The sequence below is a fragment of the Salvelinus namaycush genome, chromosome 14 (genome assembly GCF_016432855.1).
Source record: "Salvelinus namaycush isolate Seneca chromosome 14, SaNama_1.0, whole genome shotgun sequence".
Classification (NCBI taxonomy): Eukaryota; Metazoa; Chordata; class Actinopteri; order Salmoniformes; family Salmonidae; genus Salvelinus; species Salvelinus namaycush.
This window is the reverse complement of record NC_052320.1, coordinates 26,456,944-26,477,365: the sequence shown is the minus strand read 5'-3', so window position 1 is coordinate 26,477,365 and position 20,422 is coordinate 26,456,944. Positions and strand designations below refer to the sequence as shown.

The window sequence follows — 20,422 nt, the reverse complement described above, 5'->3', positions numbered from 1 at the left end:
AGGAGATGGAAACAGTGGAATATGTTCTATTTCAGTGCCAGAAATATGGGAGGGAAAGGGAGCGATTGTTATTAGATTTTAGGAGTAATAGGGTTGAAGAGCCAGGATTAATTGAATTGCTGGATAAATCTTCAGGGGATATAGTATTGAATTATGTATTTCGTTTCCTTAAGGAGACGAAAATATTGGGCAGGATTTAGACCTTCGCTATCGCTGGTCCACACTCCAGTCCAGTTGGTGGCGGTAATGCGCCTTAGTTGGTTGCCAACTGCCATATAAAATCCACAGAAGAATACGTTTTCACGGTAGTGAGCTTTGAAGAGAGAGGAAAAGGTGTAGTCTTTGGTTTGCCCCCAAGTCCATGTTTATCCGTGGTGTTCATTCTTGAAGGGAAAAACGTCTGTTTTTTGGGGGGGGTTGTTGCCATTCCAGAGCACATCATCTGAGCATAATCGGCGTATAGAAGGACAGGTTTGTCATTTAACATGTGGTGGTGCATTTACGTTGATAGCAAGCCAAAGTGTATGTGAATGCTGCTGGTAGCTAACGTTAACTAGCTAGCTACAGTATCTTGCTAACTTTAGTATGTAACGTTACATATCTGTATTAGCCCAATGTCCCGACACAATCAGAATCCAGTTGCGGTCGAAGCTAATCTCAATGGGAATCCCTGTCTAAATAAAGGTTAAATCAATCATCTGCTTTGTCATGGTTACAATGCAAATACGTTATGTTGGTCTCACCTTGCACAGGTGAACTGCAATGGCTGCCAACGGGATACCAGAGGATGTGTTAATGGATAATGATCTTATAAAGGACTTAGTGGATGTGGCAAAAGACTCAGCCCTTCTAAATGGAGTGTTGATGCGGACTAAAGAGACACCCAACTCATCAGAGGTAAACCTTTTTCTGCTTGATTAGGCTAAACCTTTTAGACACACTGAACTGTTGTTTGATAACTATAGAATTCTCTACTATTAGATGGCGAAAATCACCTGTCTGGGTTAATTTAATTCAAAGGAGAAGTGGGAGAAGGAGGAACTGGGCAGCCATTGGAACTATACTGTTCAAAAAATGGCGTTTGTAATGGCCAGCCATGCCAGGAATTCTCTCTTTTGAGCCTGTGTTGTCTGACTGGATTTGTGGAAATCCAGGGGTGCGACTTTCACCGCGGACGGGGGGGACGGGGGGGGGACATGTTTTATCATTGGAATGAATGTGATACAAAACGAGGCAGCGGTGTGCTTTAGGAACATGCGGACGCCTCCGAGTGGTCGGGTAGACTGTTTGGCGTGGTTATCTGACTGGTTTTAGATGTGTCCCCCGCTCCACTTCTAAAACTAAAATTGTGCACCTGTGGGAATGTATTCTGTCTCAGTGGTCATGTTACATGTTTTTCTGTTTATTTTTCACTATACCAAGTATCTAATCTACCATCTTAAATGTTCAGAGAACAGAATGCCAAGACATTTAATGCAATTCAATTGCTTACCTGTACTTTGTACTTTGTACATGTCAATCTGTTGTGATAATCAGAGAAATCCCAATAACATCAAGTTCGTAAATTCATTCTAGATTGCGCTCTGGTCGTTTGTAAATTCAGGGTGTTGTCAGAGTGTCCTTTCGTAAATTCAGAGCGTTAAACTCTCGACCGAGGAGTAGGGTTGATCCTAGCGTTCTGACCTCGGCGGCAATCAAGCACTGGGGCTAGGACTTTCCAGGTACCTCACGATCATGATATATAGGGCTCCTGAGTGGCGCAGCGGTGTAAGGCACTGCATCTCAGTGCTAGAGGTGTCACTACAGACACCCTGGTTCAAATCCAGGCTGTATCACTACCGGCTGTGATTGGGAGTCCCATAGGGTGGCGCACAATTGGCCCTGCGTCGTCCGGGTTTGGCCGGTTTATGTCGTCATTGTAAATAAGAATTTGTTCTTAACTGACTTGCCTAGTTAAATTAAAGGTTACATTTTTTTATATATATAAAAAAGTTTGGACACACCTACTCATTCCAGGGTTTTTTGTTTATTTTTACTTTTATCTACATTGTAGAATAATAGTGAAGACATCAAAACTATGAAATAGTTTGCACACTCTTGGCATTCTCTCAACCAGCTTCATGAGGTAGTCACCTGGAATGCATTTCAATTAACAGGTGTGCATTAAAAGTTAATTTGTGGAATTTCTTTCCTCAATGTGTTTGAGCCAATCAGTTGTGTTGTGACAAGGTAAGGGGTGGTATACAGAAGAAAGCCCTATTTGGTAAAAGACCAAGTCCATATTATGGCAAGAACAGCTAAAATAAGCAAAGAGAAACGACAGTCCATTAAGACATGAAGGTCAGTCAATACGGAAAATCTGAAGAACTTTGAAAGTTCCTTCAGGTGCAGTCGCAAAAACCATCAAGCGCTATGATGAAACTGGCTCTCATGACGACCGCCACAGGAATGGAAGAATCAGAGTTACCTCTGCTGTAGATGATAAGTTCATTAGAGTTACCAGCCTCAGAAATTGCAGCCCAAATAAATGCTTCACACAGTTCAAGTAACAGACATGTCTCAACATCAACTGTTCAGATGAGACTGTGTGAATCCGGCCTTCATGGTCGAATTGCTGCAAAGAAACCACTAATAAAGGACACCAATAAGAAGAAGAGACTTGCTTGGGCCAAGAAACACAAGCAATGGCCATTAGACTGGTGGAAATCTGTCTTTTTCTCTGAGTCCAAATGTGCGTGTCTTTGTGAGACGCAGAGTAGGTGAACAGATGTTATCCGCATGTGTGGTTCCCACCGTAAAGCATGGAGAAGGAGGTGTTATGGTGTGGGGGTGCTTTGCTGCTGACACTGTCTGTGATTTATTTAGAATTCAAGGCACACTTAACCAGCATGGCTACCACAGCATTCTGCAGCAATACACCATCCCATCTGGTTTGTGCTCAGTGGGACTATAATTTGTTTTTCAACAGGACAATGACCAAACACACCTCCAGGCTGTGTAAGGGCTATTTGACCAAGAAGGAGAGTGATGGAGTGCTGCATCAGATGACCTGGCCACCACAATCACCCGACCTCAATTCAATTGAGATAGTTTGGGATTTGTTGGACCGCAGAGTGAAGGAAATGCATCCAACAAGTGCTCAGCATATGTGGAAGACTGGAAAATCATTCCAGGTAATGCTGGTTGAGAGAATGCCAAGAGTGTGCAAACTGTCAAGGCAAACGGTGGCTACTTTGAAGAATCTCAAATATAAAAAAGATTTAGTTTAACACTTTCTTGGTTACTACACGTGTTATTTCATAGTTTTGATGTCTTCACTATTATTCTACAATGTAGAAAATAGTACAAATAAAAACCCTTGAATTAGTAGGTGTGTCGATGACAAAATCCCTTGCATCACATTTTCATACTGGGAAGACCTGACGTTCGCGATCTCCCCCTATCTGCAAGTGGGGCCAATCACAACACCCCTTATTGTCATCAGAGTTGAACTAACCAATAAGAATGCTTGAACATCAAATACACATTTCTTTAGAGGCAAGTGGAAACATAACCAACCCTGTTACATTTGGTTTCAGGTGGTGACCTATGCACCGTTCACACTTTTCCCCTCACCAGTGCCCAAGGCTACCTTCCACCAGGCTCTAGCAGTACAAACGCACTACAACCGACTGGTGGACAAGATCAGCCAGGACTCAAGCTTCCTGGAGGAGGCTCTAGCCAGCACCATCAAAGTGGATGATTTCACTGGGAGGTTGTTCAATATATACAGACATGTTTTACGGGAAGGCAAGACCCAGGTAGGGTATTATTGCTTTCTAACAAATCAAATGTTATTGGTCACACATTTTTTGCAGGTGTTGTGAAATGCTTGTGTTCATAGCTCCAACAGTGCAGTAATATCTAACAATACACACATCTAAAAGTAAAATAATGGAATAAAAAAATATATAAATATTAGGATGAGCTGTATTAGGATGAGTGGCATTGACTAAAATACAGTAGAATAGAATACAGTATATACATGAGATCAGATTTTATTGGTCATACACATGGTTAGCAGATGGTAATGCGAGTGTAGCGAAATGCTTGTGCTTCTAGTTCCAACAGTGCAGTAATATCTAACAATTCTACAACAACTACCTAATACACACATCTAAAGGGATGGAATAAGAATATGTACATATACATATATGGATGAGCGGCATAGGCAAGATGCAGTAGATGGTATAAAATACAGTATATACATAGGAGATGAGTAATGTAAGATATGTAAACATTATTAAAGGACTAGTGATCCATTTATTAAAGTGGCCAATGCTTTTGAGTCTTTATGTAGGCAGCAGCCTCTGTGTTAGTGACGGCTGTTTAACAGTCTGATGGCCTTGAGACAGAAGCTGTTTTTCAGTCTCGGTCCCAGCTTTGATGCACGTCTACTGACCTTGCCTTCTGGATTATAGCGGGGTGAACAGACCTTGGCTCGGGTGGTTGATGTCCTTGATGATCTTTTTGGCAGGCAGTGTGCCACCGGTTATGTGTTGGGCAGACCACACCACCCTCTGGAGAGCCCGGTTGTGGGCGGTGCAGTTGCCGTACCAGCCGGTGATGCAGCCCGACAAGCTGCTCTCAATTGTGCATCTGTAAAAGCTTGTGAGGGTCGTAGGGGCCAAGCCAAATTTCATCAACTTCCTGAGGTTGAAGAGGCGCTGAACCATTTCAGATTGTCAGTGATGTGTACGCAAAGGAACTTGAATCTTTCCACTAGAGGTCGACCGATTATGATTTTTCAACGCCGATACCGATTATTGGAGGACCAAAAAAGCCGATATCGATTAATCGGCTGATTTTTATTTATTTATTTATAATAGTGACAATTACAACAATACTGAATGAACACCTATTTTAACTTAATATAATACATCAATAAAATCAATTTAGTCTCAAATAAATAATGAAACATGTTCAATTTGGTTTAAATAATGCAAAACAAAGTGTTGGAGAAGAAAGTAAAAGTGCAAAATGTGCCATGTAAGAAAGCTAACGTTTAAGTTCCTTGCTCAGAACATGAGAACATATGAAAGCTGGTGGTTCCTTTTCACATGAGTCTTCAATATTCCCAGGTAAGAAGTGTTTGGTTGTAGTTATTATAGGAATTATAGGACTATTTCTCTCTATACAATTTGTATTTCATATACCTTTGACTATTGGATGTTCTTATAGGCACTTTAGTATTGCCAGTGTAACAGTATAGCTTCCATCCCTCTCCTCGCCCCTACCTGGGCTCGAACCAGGAACACAACGACAACAGCCACCCTCGAAGCAGCGTTACCCATGCAGAGCAAGGGGAACAACTACTTTAAGTCTCAGCGTGAGTGACATTTGAAACGCTATTAGCGCGCACCCAGCTAACTAGCTAGCCATTTCACATCGGTTACACCAGCCTAATCTCGGGAGTTGATAGGCTTGAAGCACAGCGAAGAGCTTCTGGCAAAACGCAGGAAAGTGCTGTTTGAATGAATGCTTACGAGCCTGCTGCTGCCTACCACCACTCAGTCAGACTGCTCTATCAAATCATAGACTTAGTTATAACATAACACACAGAAATACGAGCCTTAGGACATTAATATGGCCGAATCCGGAAACTATGATCTCGAAAACAAGACGTTTATTCTTTCAGTGAAATACGGAACCGTTCCGTATTTTATCTAACGGGTGGCATCCATAAGTCTAAATATTCCTGTTACATTGCACAACCTTCAATGTTATGTCGTAATTACGTAAAATTCTGGCAAATTATTTCGCAATGAGCCAGGCGGCCCAAACTGTTGCATATACTCTGACTCTGCGTGCAATGAACGCAAGAGAAGTGACACAATTTCACCTGGTTAATATTGCCTGCTAACCTGCATTTCTTTTAGCTGAATATGCAGGTTTAAAAATATATACTTCTGTGTATTGATTTTAAGAAAGGCATTGATGTTTATGGTTAGGTACACGTTGGAGCAACAACAGTCCTTTTTCGCGAATGCGCACTGCATCGATTATATGCAACGCAGGACACGCTAGATAAACTAGTAATATCCTCAACCATGTGTAGTTAACTAGTGATTATGATTGATTGATTGTTTTTTATAAGATAAGTTTAATGCTAGCTAGCAACTTACCTTGGCTTCTACTGCATTCGCGTAACAGGCAGGCTCCTCGTGGAGTGCAATGTAATCAGGTGGTTAGAGCGTTGGACTAGTTAACTGTAAGGTTCAAGATTGAATCCCCCGAGCTGACAATGTAAAAATCTGTCCTTCTGCCTCTGAACGAGGCAGTTAACCCACCGTTCCTAGGCCGTCATTGAAAATAAGAATGTGTTCTTAACTGACTTGCCTCGTTAAATAAAGATTAAATAAAGGTGTGAAGCAAAACATTATTTATTTTTTTATCGGCCAAATCGGTGTCCAAAAATACAGATTTCCGATTGTTATGAAAACTTGAAATCGGCCTTAATTAATCAGCCATTCCAATTAATCGGTCGACCTCTACTTTCCACCTTCTCCACTGCATTCTCGTCGATGTGGATAGTGGCGTGCTCCCTCTTCTCTTTCGTGAAGTCCATAATCAGATCCTTCGTTTTGTTGAGGGACAAGTTATTTTCCTGGCACCACTCCGCCAGGGCCCTCACCTCCTCCCTGTAGTCTGTCTCGTCGTTGTTGGTAATCAGGCCTACTACTGTTGTCAACTGCAAACTTGATGATTGAGTTGGAGGCGTGCGTGCCATGCAGTCATGGGTGAACAGGGAGTACAGGAGGGGGCTGAGCATGCACCCTTGTGGTGCCCCTGTGTTGAGGATCAGTGAAGTCCAGGACCCAGTTGCACAGGGCAGGGTTCAGACCCAGGGCCCTGAGCTTAATGATGAGCTTGGAGGGTACTATGGTGTTGAAGGCTGAGCAATATCAGATGCTATGTTTGAATGTATTTCAAGTTGCAACAATCAAATACGTTTAGGATGAGGTCAAAGACCTTGCTCATGCTCATTTATTCATTGTACATTTCCAGTCCATAGTTTTGGGTCTGAATCGCTCAGACTACATGCTGGACCAGAATGGGGATGGGAGTGCCTCCCTGAAGCAGATCGAGATCAACACCATTGCTGCCAGTTTTGGTGGTCTTGCCTCACACATGCCAAATGTCCACCGGTATGTGAACCACAACAATACTGCCGGTTTTCCCTGCTGAAGGTTTTTATTCTCCTGCTGTAAAAGATACGGGAGGATGGGAAAGGGAATTGGAGAAGTATGTTTGGTTTGAAGAAAAAGTTGTAAACAATTGAATGCCCTGTGAATGACCCTGTCTATGTCTGCATCAATAGACACATCCTGAAGGTGGCTGGTCGGTTGGAGGATAGCAAGCGTATCCTAGACAATAACCCGTCTGCAGGTCTGGCAAAGGGCTTAGCTAAGGCCTGGGACCTCTACGGCTCAGAAAGGTGGGTTTCTTGGTTAGGATTCAGATGTGTGAATGCGTTTGAGATCTGTCAGTTTGTACAAAGAAAAAAAGAGGATACAGAAAACTAGGACGTTTTGTTGGTTGTCTGTCAGTAACAGAACACAAAGTAGATACCACTGCTGAGCGTTTAATATGGGTAATTCTGTCATTAAAGGGCAGTAGTCTTGTATCTGGTTGAAGAGCTCCAAAGAAACATCTTCGACCATCGATATGTGGAGAATGAGTTATGGAAGAGGTAAGGCCTAGGTGCTTGTTCAAACGCATCATAATCAACTCTGACTCAATCATCTGATTTTTATCCTGTTGATGATGCTGTGATGGAGCCTCCTAATGCCACTTTTGTAGCCATGGTAGACAAATGTAGTTGACTACCATTGGTATATCAAAATGGCGCGACATAAAATATTTCTGCTTGTTTTCAGAAATATTCCTGTTATACGAAGACAGTTTGAAGATGTAGCTAAGACGGGATTCCTTGATCAGGATAAGAGGCTGTTTGTGTAAGTGTTACTTTCTTTTAAAAAATGTATTACAGTCATTTGTGTGCTCAACATATACTAATGTTTTGATTTTGCAACATCTGTTACTGATAAGACTGTTGAACATTGCCTTACTTTCAATGTAATGCCATGCTCATTGTTTCATTTAAAACCATTTTGTTGCAGAGATGGACGGGAGGTTGCTATTGTATATTTCCGCAATGGGTACATGCCACAGAACTACACAGAACAGGTTTGAACACAATCATCTTCATTTCTTTCTTTCCGTTCTCAGAGCTTTGCTGGGGTTGTAAAATCTGTCATTGTGAAACTGATGCAATCACTTATTATCATGACAATGTGTATGATTTTTTTGTAGAACTGGGAGGCTCGTCTCATGATGGAACGCTCTATGGCTGTGAAGTGTCCAGATATCAGTACCCACCTGGCTGGCACCAAGAAGGTCCAACAGGAACTGGCCAGACCGGGTGTTCTGGAGAGGTTCTTTCCTGGTGAACCTGACGTTGTGGACCAGATCCGGGCAACCTTTGCTGGGCTGTATACTCTAGACATGGTAAGAACAAAACCGGGCTCTTTTGGACTCTTGACAATGTTTACGTACATGTCTCTTTCTTTATAAAGCCTTTCCTAGCAGTTTGCTTTTCTGCTTCAACTTTCTTATTAAATCTTACTAACAGGGACCAGAAGGTGACAAGACTGTGGCTATGGCTTTGGCAAAACCAGACCAGTTTGTCCTGAAGCCACAGAGGGAAGGTGGGGGTAAGAGGACCTCAGCTCTTTACTTTACATCTCTTGTGACCCTGACCTCTAACCTTGTCATGCTCTGGCCTGTCTGCTAAAGTGTAGATTTCCTCTACTCCTGTAGGCAACAACCTCTATGGAGCTGAGATCTGTCAGGTACTGGAGGGTGTGAAGCAGAGCACAGAGAGGATGGCCTATATTCTGATGGACAAGGTTCAGCCCCGCCCTGTACACAACTACCTCCTTAGACTGGGGACGCCACTCAAACTCAGCACCTGCCTAAGTGAGCTGGGTGTATTTGGGGCCTACGTCAGGTACAGTCAAAGACCCTTCTGTATACATTCCTGTCATGACAACTTTATAGAAATTGTATATGTGAGTTGGAATGAAGTATACTGTAATTGGAGGTGGTATACATTTTGGCCCACTGAAAACTATTGTGTCAAGATGTGGTGATAACAATGTACTCCTGCAGAGTAATGAAGATGCCTTCTGTCTCCTCTCTGAATGGTTGTGTGTGTGTCCTCATGATTTCTGTGTCCACACAGGCATGGGCAAGACATGGTGCTGAATGAGTGTGTTGGACATCTGCTGAGGACCAAGAGTGATGAACACTCTGATGGAGGTGTGGCTTCTGGAGTGGCAGTGCTAGACAATCCACTCCTCGTCTGACCGAAACTGCACAAAGATGGTAATAAGAAAAGTTAAACACACAAGTGCTCTTCTTTGACTGCAGAGAAAATTGCTGCTCCCCATCTATTTTAGATGTTTATTTTATACTTTTACTGTAGAATCAAATGTGTGCTCTTAGAGCTTGTGCAGATCAGGAATGAGCCTGATGGACGAAGAACAGCTGTGTGCGGACACTATGAAGTCTTACTGCCACAATACATTTCTATCACTGCTCGGTAGACTTAAACAGAGCCAAGAAATGAATGGAAACAGAAAATACATAACTCTGATTATTTCACACCAAAAACTGTAGTATTCCAGATATTGAAATGGAGAAACTGTTTTAATCAGGAAAGAAGAGAACCATTGCGAGGTAATATCCCTAGAGTAAATAATAGTATAAAGATAAATAGATTATGGGAATAATAGTAATAAATTGTTTTATGACTTTCAGCCTTTAGTTTTTTTTGTATTTATTTTCATATGCATTCATAATATACTGATGGGATTTGATGCAGTGGGTTACTATATTGGCATTAGACAGATGGATAAAGGTATCTGACAGATATAATTCAGTTCCATTTTATGAACACCAGATGGGACATGGGAAAATAATGTATGTGATTTGCATATTCATGGGGGTGTTACTTACTGTGGCTCAGTTGGTAAAGTATGGCGATTGCAACACCAGTACAGTAGGTTAGATTCCCAGGACCACCCGTATGTAAAATGCAAGCACACATGACTAAGTAGCCATGGATAAAAGCGCCTGCTAAATGGCATATATTATTACCTAAGCTGTAAAGGTTAGGGCCCAGGTACATCATCATTTTGCATTTTCGAAAAATTGGATGTCATGACATACAGTAAACTAGTCAAACTGCTGCTTGGATTAATTGTATGGCAGAGCTAAGGTATTCATAGACCAAAACCTTAAGAGCAAGTGTCTACCATGGATTCAATAGCTTGCTCAACCATTCACTGAGGATTATATAACACATCTGCCATTAAGAGGACATCTTTACTTTGGGAAAAATTGATTGATGTTCATGTGTTGCCTACAGGCTATACTTTATACCTGTACCTAGATAAAAAAATTAAAAAAAATCATAGAACTGCTATGGTGGTCCGGTGTGGCTCAGTTGGTAGTGCATGGACCTTGCGATGCCAGGTTTGATTCCCATGGGGGACCAGTACGAACAAATATGAACATGTATGCACTCATTACTGTAACTAGCTCTGGATAAGAGCATCTGCTAAATGACATGTCAAATTCATTTTTTCCCATATTTTAAACGAGGGGATACAAAGAACAAACAGTCACAGATAAAACTCTAGAATGACATTTTACTTTTCTCCAGCTTGTACACTTTAACACAGTGGGGTGGTCCAGATCTAAATCTTTTCAGGGTACATACATCTACCCCTGTGCCAAATTTGGTGCTTTTATGCACAGTCGAGTCAAATTTTGCAGCTCAACCATCCCACTAACATCTTGAACACAGGTGAACTGCAATGGCTACCAGTCCGAGTGGGGTTCCAGAAGAGGTGTTGCTGAACACTGAACTTATAAAGGACTTAGTGGAAGAAGCTAAAGACTTTGCCCTTCAAAATGGAGTCTTGATAAGGACTAAAGAGACCCCCAACTCATCTGAGGGAAAGAGGGCATCCCCTACTATAGATAGATCAATCTTTTTTTAATTAAAAATATACAGTGGGGCAAAAAAGTATTTAGTCAGCCACCAATTGTGCAAGTTCTCCCACTTAAAAAGATGAGAGGCCTGTAATTTTCATCATAGGTACACTTCAACTATGACAGACAAAATGAGAAAAAGAAATCCAGAAAATCACATTGTAGGATTTTTTATGAATTTATTTGCAAATTATGGTGGAAAATAAGTATTTGGTCGATAACAAAAGTTTATCTCAATACTTTGTTATATACCCTTTGTTGGCAATGACAGAGGTCAAACGTTTTCTGTAAGTCTTCACAAGGTTTTCACACACTGTTGCTGGTATTTTGGCCCATTCCTCCATGCAGATCTCCTCTAGAGCAGTGATGTTTTGGGGCGGTTGCTGGGCAACACAGACTTTCAACTCCCTCCAAAGATTTTCTATGGGGTTGAGATCTGGAGACTGGCTAGGCCACTCCAGGACCTTGAAATGCTTCTTACGAAGCCACTCCTTTGTTGCCCGGGCGGTGTGTTTGGGATCATTGTCATGCTGAAAGACCCAGCCACGTTTCATCTTCAATGCCCTTGCTGATGGAAGGAGGTTTTCACTCAAAATCTCACGATACATGGCCCCATTCATTCTTTCCTTTACACGGATCAGTCGTCCTGGTCCCTTTGCAGAAAAACAGCCCCAAAGCATGATGTTTCCACCCCCATGCTTCACAGTAGGTATGGTGTTCTTTGGATGCAACTCAGCATTCTTTGTCCTCCAAACACGACGAGTTGAGTTTTTACCAAAAAGTTATATTTTGGTTTCATCTGACCATATGACATTCTCCCAATCTTCTTCTGGATCATCCAAATGCTCTCTAGCAAACTTCAGACGGGCCTGGACATGTACTGGCTTAAGCAGGGGGACACGTCTGGCACTGCAGGATTTGAGTCCCTGGCGGCGTAGTGTGTTACTGATGGTAGGCTTTGTTACTTTGGTCCCAGCTCTCTGCATGTCATTCACTAGGTCCCCCCGTGTGGTTCTGGGATTTTTGCTCACCGTTCTTGTGATCATTTTGACCCCACGGGGTGAGATCTTGCGTGGAGCCCCAGATCGAGGGAGATTATCAGTGGTCTTGTATGTCTTCCATTTCCTAATAATTGCTCCCACAGTTGATTTCTTCAAACCAAGCTGCTTACCTATTGCAGATTCAGTCTTCCCAGCCTGATGCAGGTCTACAATTTTGTTTCTGGTGTCCTTTGACAGTTCTTTGGTCTTGGCCATAGTGGAGTTTGGAGTGTGACTGTTTGAGGTTGTGGACAGGTGTCTTTTATACTGATAACAAGTTCAAACAGGTGCCATTGATACAGGTAACGAGTGGAGGACAAAGGAGCCTCTTAAAGAAGAAGTTACAGGTCTTTGAGAGCCAGAAATCTTGCTTGTTTGTAGGTGACCAAATACTTATTTTCCACCATAATTTGCAAATAAATTCATTAAAAATCCTACAGTGTGATTTTCTGGATTTTTTTTTCTCATTTTGTCTGTCATAGTTGAAGTGTACCTATGATGAAAATTACAGGCCTCATCTTTTTAAGTGGGAGAACTTGCACAATTGGTGGCTGACTAAATACTTTTTGCCCCACTGTATATATATATATTTTTAACCTTTTTATTTAACTAGGCATGTACATAATGCGATCTAGTTCAGAAAGTAACAAGTCAAATCAAATTGTATTGGTCACATACACCTGGTTAGCAGATGTTAATGCGAGTGTAGCGAAATGCTTGTGCTTCTAGTTCCGACCATGCAGTAATATCTAACAAGTAATCTAACAATTTCACAACAACGAAGGAATGAATAAGAATATGTACATATAAATATATGGATAAGCGATGGCCGAACAGCATAGGCAAGATGCAGTAGATGGTATAGAGTACAATATATACATATGAGATGAGTAATGTAGGGTATGTAAACATATAAAGTGGCATTGTTTACAGTGACTAGTGAAACATTTATTACATCCAATTCTTAATTATTAAAGTGGCTAGAGATTTGAGTCAGTATATTGGCAGCAGCCACTCAATGTTAGTGATGGCTGTTTAACAGTCTGATGGCCTTGAGATTGAAGCTGTTTTTCAATCTCTCTGTCCCAGCTTTGATGCACCTGTACTGACCTCGCCTTCTGGATGATAGCGGGGTGAACAGGCAGTGGCTCGGGTGGTTGTTTTTCCTTGATGATCTTCTTGGCCTTCCTTTGACATTGGGTGATGTAGGTGTCCTGGAGGGCAGGTAGTTGGCCCACGGTGATGCGTTGTGCAGACCGCACTACCCTCTGGAGAGCCTTGCGGTTGTGGCCGGTGCAGTTGCCGTATCAGGCGGTGATACAGCCCGACAGGATGCTCTCGATTGTGCATCTGTAAAAGTTTGAGTGTTTTTGGTGACAAGCCAAATTTCTTCAGCCTCCTGAGGTTGAAGAGGCGCTGTTGCGCCTTCTTCACCACACTGTCTGTGTGGGTGGACCATTTCAGTTTGTCCGGGATGTGTACGCCGAGGAATTTAAATGTTGTTGTGTTATTCCAACCTCATAGTGTGGAAATGCACTGAGTATACAAAAGAAGACCTGCTCTTTCCATGACATAGACTGACCAGGCGATTCCAGGTTAAAGCTATGATCCCTTATTGATGTCACATGTTAAATCCAATTCAATCAGTATAGATCAAAGCGGAGAAGACAGGTTAAAGAAGGATGTTTAAGCCTTGAGACAATTGAGACATGGATTGTGTGAGTGCCATTCAGAGGGTGAATAGCAAAACAAAGATTGAAGAGCTTTTGAACAGGGTATGTTAGTACAATAGGTGCCAGGTGCACCGGTTTGTGTTAAGAACTGCAAAAGAACTGCAACGCTGCTGGGTTTTTCACGCTCAACAGTTTCCTGTGTGTATCAAGAATGGTCCACCACTCAAAGGACATCCTGTCAACTTGACACAACTGTGGGAAGTATTGAAGTCCCTGTGTAACGCTTTTGACACCGTGTAGAGTCCATGCCCCAAGGAATTGAGGTTGTTCTGAGGGCAAAAGGGAGGGGGGGGGGGTGCAACTCAATATTAGGAAGGTGTTCCTAATGTTTAGTAAATTCAGTGTATATAAAACATATGGAAGTCATGTTTTCGACTACACCGGGCCTTTAATTAAATTCTTAGGATAGAATGCAAATGTGGGATTGGTACATCCATTTTTGGAATTAATGATATATAACCATTGATTCTAAAATAATATATTTTTAATGTCTCACTCACCCTATCAGAGCCCAAAATATATGCTTGCTTTACGCCATTATTTGTAAACAATATAATTGTAAACACACACTGTATAAAAATAATTTTGATCTCATGGATGGTCAGTCCTTGAATTTATTTGAGGGTGGTTTTATTTCACCAGCGCTGTCCCTCAGCCGTTTACCAAAAAAAAGTGGTGGGTTGATGACTTTTTTGTTTGAATCACAGATTGCCCCTTTAAGTGCTTACCAGACAAAATGCAAGTGTCCATCCAGATCAGGGCTCTCCAACCCTGTTCCAGGAGAGCTACCATCCTGTAGGTTTTCACGCCAACCCTAATCTAGCACACCTGATTCTAATAATTAGTTGGTTGATAAGCTGAACCAGGTTAGTTATAACTGGGGTTGGAGCGGAAAAAATACAGGAAGGTATCTCTCCGGGAACACGGTTGGAGAGCCCTGATCTAGATATTGCACCTGGGTCATCTTTGCATCTCAGGACAGCATTAGCTCACTAAGCATTTACCGTTTAGCTTTCACCACACTAGCATGCTACACAATAACAGTTGAGACTATCACATGTCTAGAACTGTGTCTGTTTGCCGGCATACATACAATTTTTAATGTGTCCATTTTATCTGAAGTTAACAAATCGTCATCGGAGTTGCTGTTCATTTTGTCTGGTTTCAGGTGGTGACCGATGCACCGTTCACACTTTTCCCCTCACCAGTGCCCAAGGCTACCTTCCACCAGGCTCTAGCAGTACAAACGCAGGCTGGAGAAAGCTCTAGCCAGGTAATACAGAGAGCTGTATGACCAAGCAGAAAAGACTAGTGCAATTAGTCTTTAGAGGGATTGTAGCCAGTTTAAGGATCTGCTCCTTTTTAAAAATTTTAACAGCATTATCGAAGTGGATGATTTCACTGGCAGTTTATTCAACATACACAGACATGTCATACAAGAGGGGAGGACCCAGGTAGGTTTTGTAGTTTTAATGAACCTTTTACTGCATTGGGCTAAATCAGGGTCACACAGTGTTTCTTGGTAGTCTTGAACAAATCTCCTTTGAAACAAAAGTATACACCTCACACAAATGGTTATGGGTTTAAAAAAAGACACCTGTACCATGTCAGATATAGAGGTGAAATGTATTATTTTGAGTTTGCATCCCAATATTACAGTTTATATACATCACAGAAGATAGAAATGTAACAAAACTGCTTGACATAGAAACACTGGCTTTTCGGTTGGTTTTTGAAATAATGTTTATTAAATATGAATAACATGAGGTCACTAGGTCGTTTACTGCAGGAAAGGGCGACAGGGCAATTCCACCACTTTAACCCCTGGGAGGACCCAGGTAGGCTGTTGTAGTTCTATTTAAATGTTAATGAACTATATCAGATATTAAGAACATTTGTATTAATCTAATTTAGGAACAATTAAGATAGGATGTTCACACTACTTTATGAAAAATGTTTAGTCCATAGTTTTGGGTCTGAATCGCTCAGACTACATGCTGGACCAGAATGGCTCCCTGAAACAGATAGAGATCAACACCCTTGCTGCCGGTGGGTGTGGTGTTTCTGCACGCACACCACACGTCCACCGGTATGTTCACATAACTAGTTATCAAATGATTTCTTTAAATATCCCCTGAGAAATATTCTTTCTAAATAAGGCCTATTATTATTTCATCATTAGGCCCATTCTGAAGAGGCCTGGTCAGCTCGATGAAAGCAAGCATGTCCTAGACAACAACCCTACTGCAAATCTGGCAAAGGGATTAGCTAAGGCCTGGGACCTATATGGCTCGGAGAGGTGGGTGTCATAAGGTTTTCATATCACTTTAAATGTAAATGATTCAAGCTCCAACTGGCAAGGCTAACTATCTAACTTTCGTTCACTGCAGGGCAGTGGTCCTGTTTCTGGTTGAAGCATTTTTGGCCATAGATATATTGAGAATGAGCTATGGAACAGGTAAGTTTGGTTGGATTCCTTGGTGCTTATTAGTCGAGTGAATTATCTGTTCCCGCACAATGAAGTCATGAGTGTCCACATATTGACTGCAAAATGTTTTTTTGCAGAAAGATTCCTGTTATATGAAGACGGTTTGACGATGTATCTAAGATGGGATTCCTTGATGAAAACGAGGCTATTTGTGTACGTTCTATAGTAACTTTTTGTGACCAGATGGATTGTTAGATTTCTAACAAACATGTAATTATGTTACTGACATGAAGCTTGTTTGCGTTTAAGCAAGTCAAACTCTCTTCATATCGCTTGTTGTTTCTCATTCTCTCTGCAGAGATGGAAGAGGTTGCTATTGTATATTTCCGCTATGGGTACATTCCTCAGAACTACACAGAACAGGTTAGATGGTAATATCCTGTCATTGTACTTCACCTGTGGTGGCAGGTAGCCTAGTGGTTAGAGCGTTGGCCCAGTAACTGAAAGGTTGCTGGATCGAATCCCTGAGCTGACAAGGTAAAAATCTGTCATTCTGCCCCTGAACAAGACAGTTGTTCCCCGGTAGGCTGTCATTAAGTTTTTGTTAACTGACTTGCCTAGTTAAATAAAGGGCTTACAGCATTTATTTTATTTTATTTTAACCTTTCTCAGTAGTCAGTGTATCATTGACTGTAATGTATGTACCCCTTAAACTCACAGACCACTTCCCAGTTCCTCTATCTATGATGATGATCCTGTTGGATTGGATTTGGCCCTTTGATTCAGCAGTAATAATCTTCCCTGTATGATTTTGTGTAGAGCTGGGAGGCTCGCCTCGTGATGGAGCGCTTTCTGGCTGTGAAGTGTCCAGATATCAGTACCCACCTGGCTGGCACCAAGAAGATCCAACAGGAACTGGCCAGACCGGATGTTCTGGAGAGGTTCTTTCCTGGTGAACCTGATGTTGTGGATCAGATCCGGGCCACCTTTGCTGGGCTGTATACTCTAGACATGGTAAGAGAACCTGGCTAAATGTTTACATATTACCTCTTCTCTTTACAATGTTGTTGTAAATAGTTTCATTTATTTTTCATTGACTTTACTTGGTCACAACAGGGACCAGAAAGTGACAAGACTGTCTATGGCTTTGGCAAAACCAGACCAGTTTGTCCTGAAGCCACAGAGGGAAGGTGAGGGTAAGAGGACCTCAGCTCTTTCTTTCTTCTTACAATGGGTGCATTAACAAAAGGTTGCCTGGTGCCCTGGGTGAGCTGAGATTTCACTTTAGGACCATTGGAATGGTCTACAATGTACAAACTCTACCCACTCTGTGTCCCAGGCGAGGTAAAACGAATGCACCTAGTCTCTCGTGACCCTGACACCATCATGCTCTGGCCTGTCTGCTGATGTGTAGAATTCCTCCTCCTGTAGGCAACCACATCTATGGAGCTGAGATCTGTCAGGTACTGGAGGGTATGAAAGATGACATATAGAGGGCAACTTACATCCGGATGGACAAGATCCAGCCTGTGCACAACTACATCCTGGAATGGGGGACTCTGCTAAAACTCAGCACTTGCATATGTGAACTGGGCACATTTGGAGCTTATGTCAGGTATACACACAGACAGACATGCATATTTTTGTCACAATATTATTAATTGACTGATACAGAAATGTTCTGGATGGTGTTGTGGTGGCAGAATTTTCCACAACAGTGTTATTTGTGTTTGCACCGATGTCTGGATTTGAATTCTCATAGGATCAGTCACATGGTGCTGAATAAGTGTGCTGAGGACCAAGTGATGAGCGCTCTGATGGAGGTGTGGCTGCTGGAGTAACAGTCCAAGACAACCCACTTTTCGTCTGACTGACACTGTCCTTTTTGATACTAGTGTATTTTGTCTGGTCTATAGATGAAGCCAATGGATCCATACTATCCAAGGATGAGTGTAATGTCTGTCATCCATCTATGCCCATCATGTCTGTGGGATGTATGTGCTGTTATGTTGAATTTGATGTGGAATTGTTCACATAGCCTGTCTGATGGTACAAATTAAGTGAATAGCCTATCTAATGAAATGCAGGAATCGGATAATTTCATTATCACTTTGCTGTTGATTTCTTCGCAACTTATTCAAATGATTGGCAGGGATCAACCAAGTTTAATAATGTAGAATTATGATGAGTTCATACAGGGGTCATTGATTTGGAAAGTATATCACAATAACTGCTATTTCTCAAACATGTAGAATGGTATTAAGATGTATAAAATGCAGTTCCTTAGTTTGAACACCAGGTGACAGTAAAGGTTAAGATATGTCCATAGAGAATGATAAAGACATCAGCACACAGGCAGTGCTATTGAGGCAATCTCCATTTTGAAGTAGTCAATTTTCTTCTACTACTATTTTTTTTATTTTTTTTAACCAGGTAGGCTAGTTGAGAACAAGTTCTCATTTACAACTGCGACCTGGCCAAGATGAAGCAAAGCAGTGCGACACAAACAACACAGAGTTACACATGGAATAAACAAACATACGGTCAATAATACAATAGAGAAAGTCTATATACAGTGTGTGCAAATGAGGTAGGATAAGGGGGGTGAGGCAATAAATAGGCCATAGTGGCAAAATTATTACAGTATGGCAAATTATACATTGGGGTGATAGATGTGCAGAAGATGCGTGTGCAAGTAGCGGTACTGGGGTGCAAAGGAGCAAAATAAATAATATGGTGATGAGGTAGTTGGATGGGCTATTTACAGATTGGCTATGTACAGGTGCAGTGATCTGTGAGCTGCTCTGACAGCTGGTGCTTAAATCTAGTGAGGGAGATATGAGTCTCCAGCTTCAGTGATTTTTGAAGTTCGTTCCAGTCATTGGCAGCAGAGAACTGGAAGGAAAGGAGGCCGAATGAGGAATTGGCTTTGGAGGTGACCAGTGAAATATACCTGCTGAAGCGCGTGCTGCGGGTGGGTGCTGCTATGGTGACCAGAGAGATGAGATAAGGCGGGGCTTTACCTAGCAACAACTTATAGATGACCTGGAGCCAGTGGATTTGGTGACGGATATGAAGCGAGGGCCAGTCAACGAGAGTATACAGGTCACAGTAGTGGGTAGTATATGGGGCTTTGGTGACAAAACGGATGGCACTGTGATAGACTGCATCCAATTTGCTGAGTAGAGTGTTGGAGGCTATTTTGTAAATGACATTGCCGAAGTCAAGGATCGGTAGGATAGTCAGTTTTACTAGGATATGTTTGGCAGCATGAGTGAAGGATGCTTTGTTGCGAAATAGGAAGCTGATTCTAGATTTAATTTTGGATTGGAGATGCTTAATGTGAGTCTGGAAGGAGAGATTACAGTCTAACCAGACACCTAGGTAGTTGTCCACATATTCTAAGTCAGAACCGTCCAGAGTAGTGATGCTGGACGGGCGGGCAGGTGCGGGCAGCGATCGGTTGAAGAGCATGCATTTAGTTTTACTTGCATTTAAGAGCAGTTGGAGGCCACGGAAGGAGAGTTGTATGGCATTGAAGCTTGTCTGGAGGTTAGTTAACACAGTGTCCAAAGAAGGGCCAGAAGTATACAGAATGGTGTCGTCTGCGTAGAGGTGGATCAGAGAATCACCAGCAGCAAGAGCGGCATCATTGATGTATACAGAGAAAAGAGTCGGCCTCAGGATTGAACCCTGTGGCACCCCCATAGAGACTGCCAGAGGTCCGGACAACAGGCCCTCCGATTTGACACACTGAACTCTATCAGAGAAGTAGTTGGGGAACAGGCGAGGCAGTCATTTGAGAAACCGAGGCTGTTGAGTCTGCCGATAAGAATGTGGTGATTGACAGAGTCAAAAGCCTTGGCCAGGTCGATGAATACAGCTGCACAGTATTGTCTATTATTGATGGCGGTTATGATATCGTTTAGGACCTTGAGCGTGGCTGAGGTGCACCCATGACCAGCTCGGAAACCAGATTGCATAGCGGAGAAGGTACGGTGGGATTCGAAATGGTCGGTGATCTGTTTGTTAACTTGGCTTTCGAAGACCTTAGAAAGGCAGGGCAGGATGGATATAGGTCTGTAACAGTTTGGGTCTAGAGTGTCTCCTCCTTTGAA

At 42.2% G+C, this 20,422-nt stretch overlaps 1 protein-coding gene and 1 pseudogene across 1 annotated transcript; both read left to right on the top strand.

The window, feature by feature from the left end:
- Positions 1-314: 314 nt before the first annotated feature.
- Positions 315-9,863, top strand: gss (glutathione synthetase). The gene is made up of 12 exons (XM_039008304.1): positions 315-471; positions 753-897; positions 3,579-3,800; positions 7,048-7,187; positions 7,361-7,477; positions 7,652-7,732; positions 7,920-7,997; positions 8,163-8,229; positions 8,356-8,550; positions 8,675-8,756; positions 8,863-9,052; positions 9,287-9,863. The coding sequence occupies exons 2-12, from the start codon at positions 763-765 to the stop codon at positions 9,408-9,410; spliced, it is 1,431 nt and encodes a 476-aa protein (XP_038864232.1). The 5' UTR covers positions 315-471; positions 753-762; the 3' UTR covers positions 9,411-9,863.
- Positions 9,864-15,510: 5,647 nt separating this feature from the next.
- Positions 15,511-18,756, top strand: LOC120058918 (annotated as a pseudogene).
- The last annotated feature ends 1,666 nt before the right edge of the window (positions 18,757-20,422 follow it).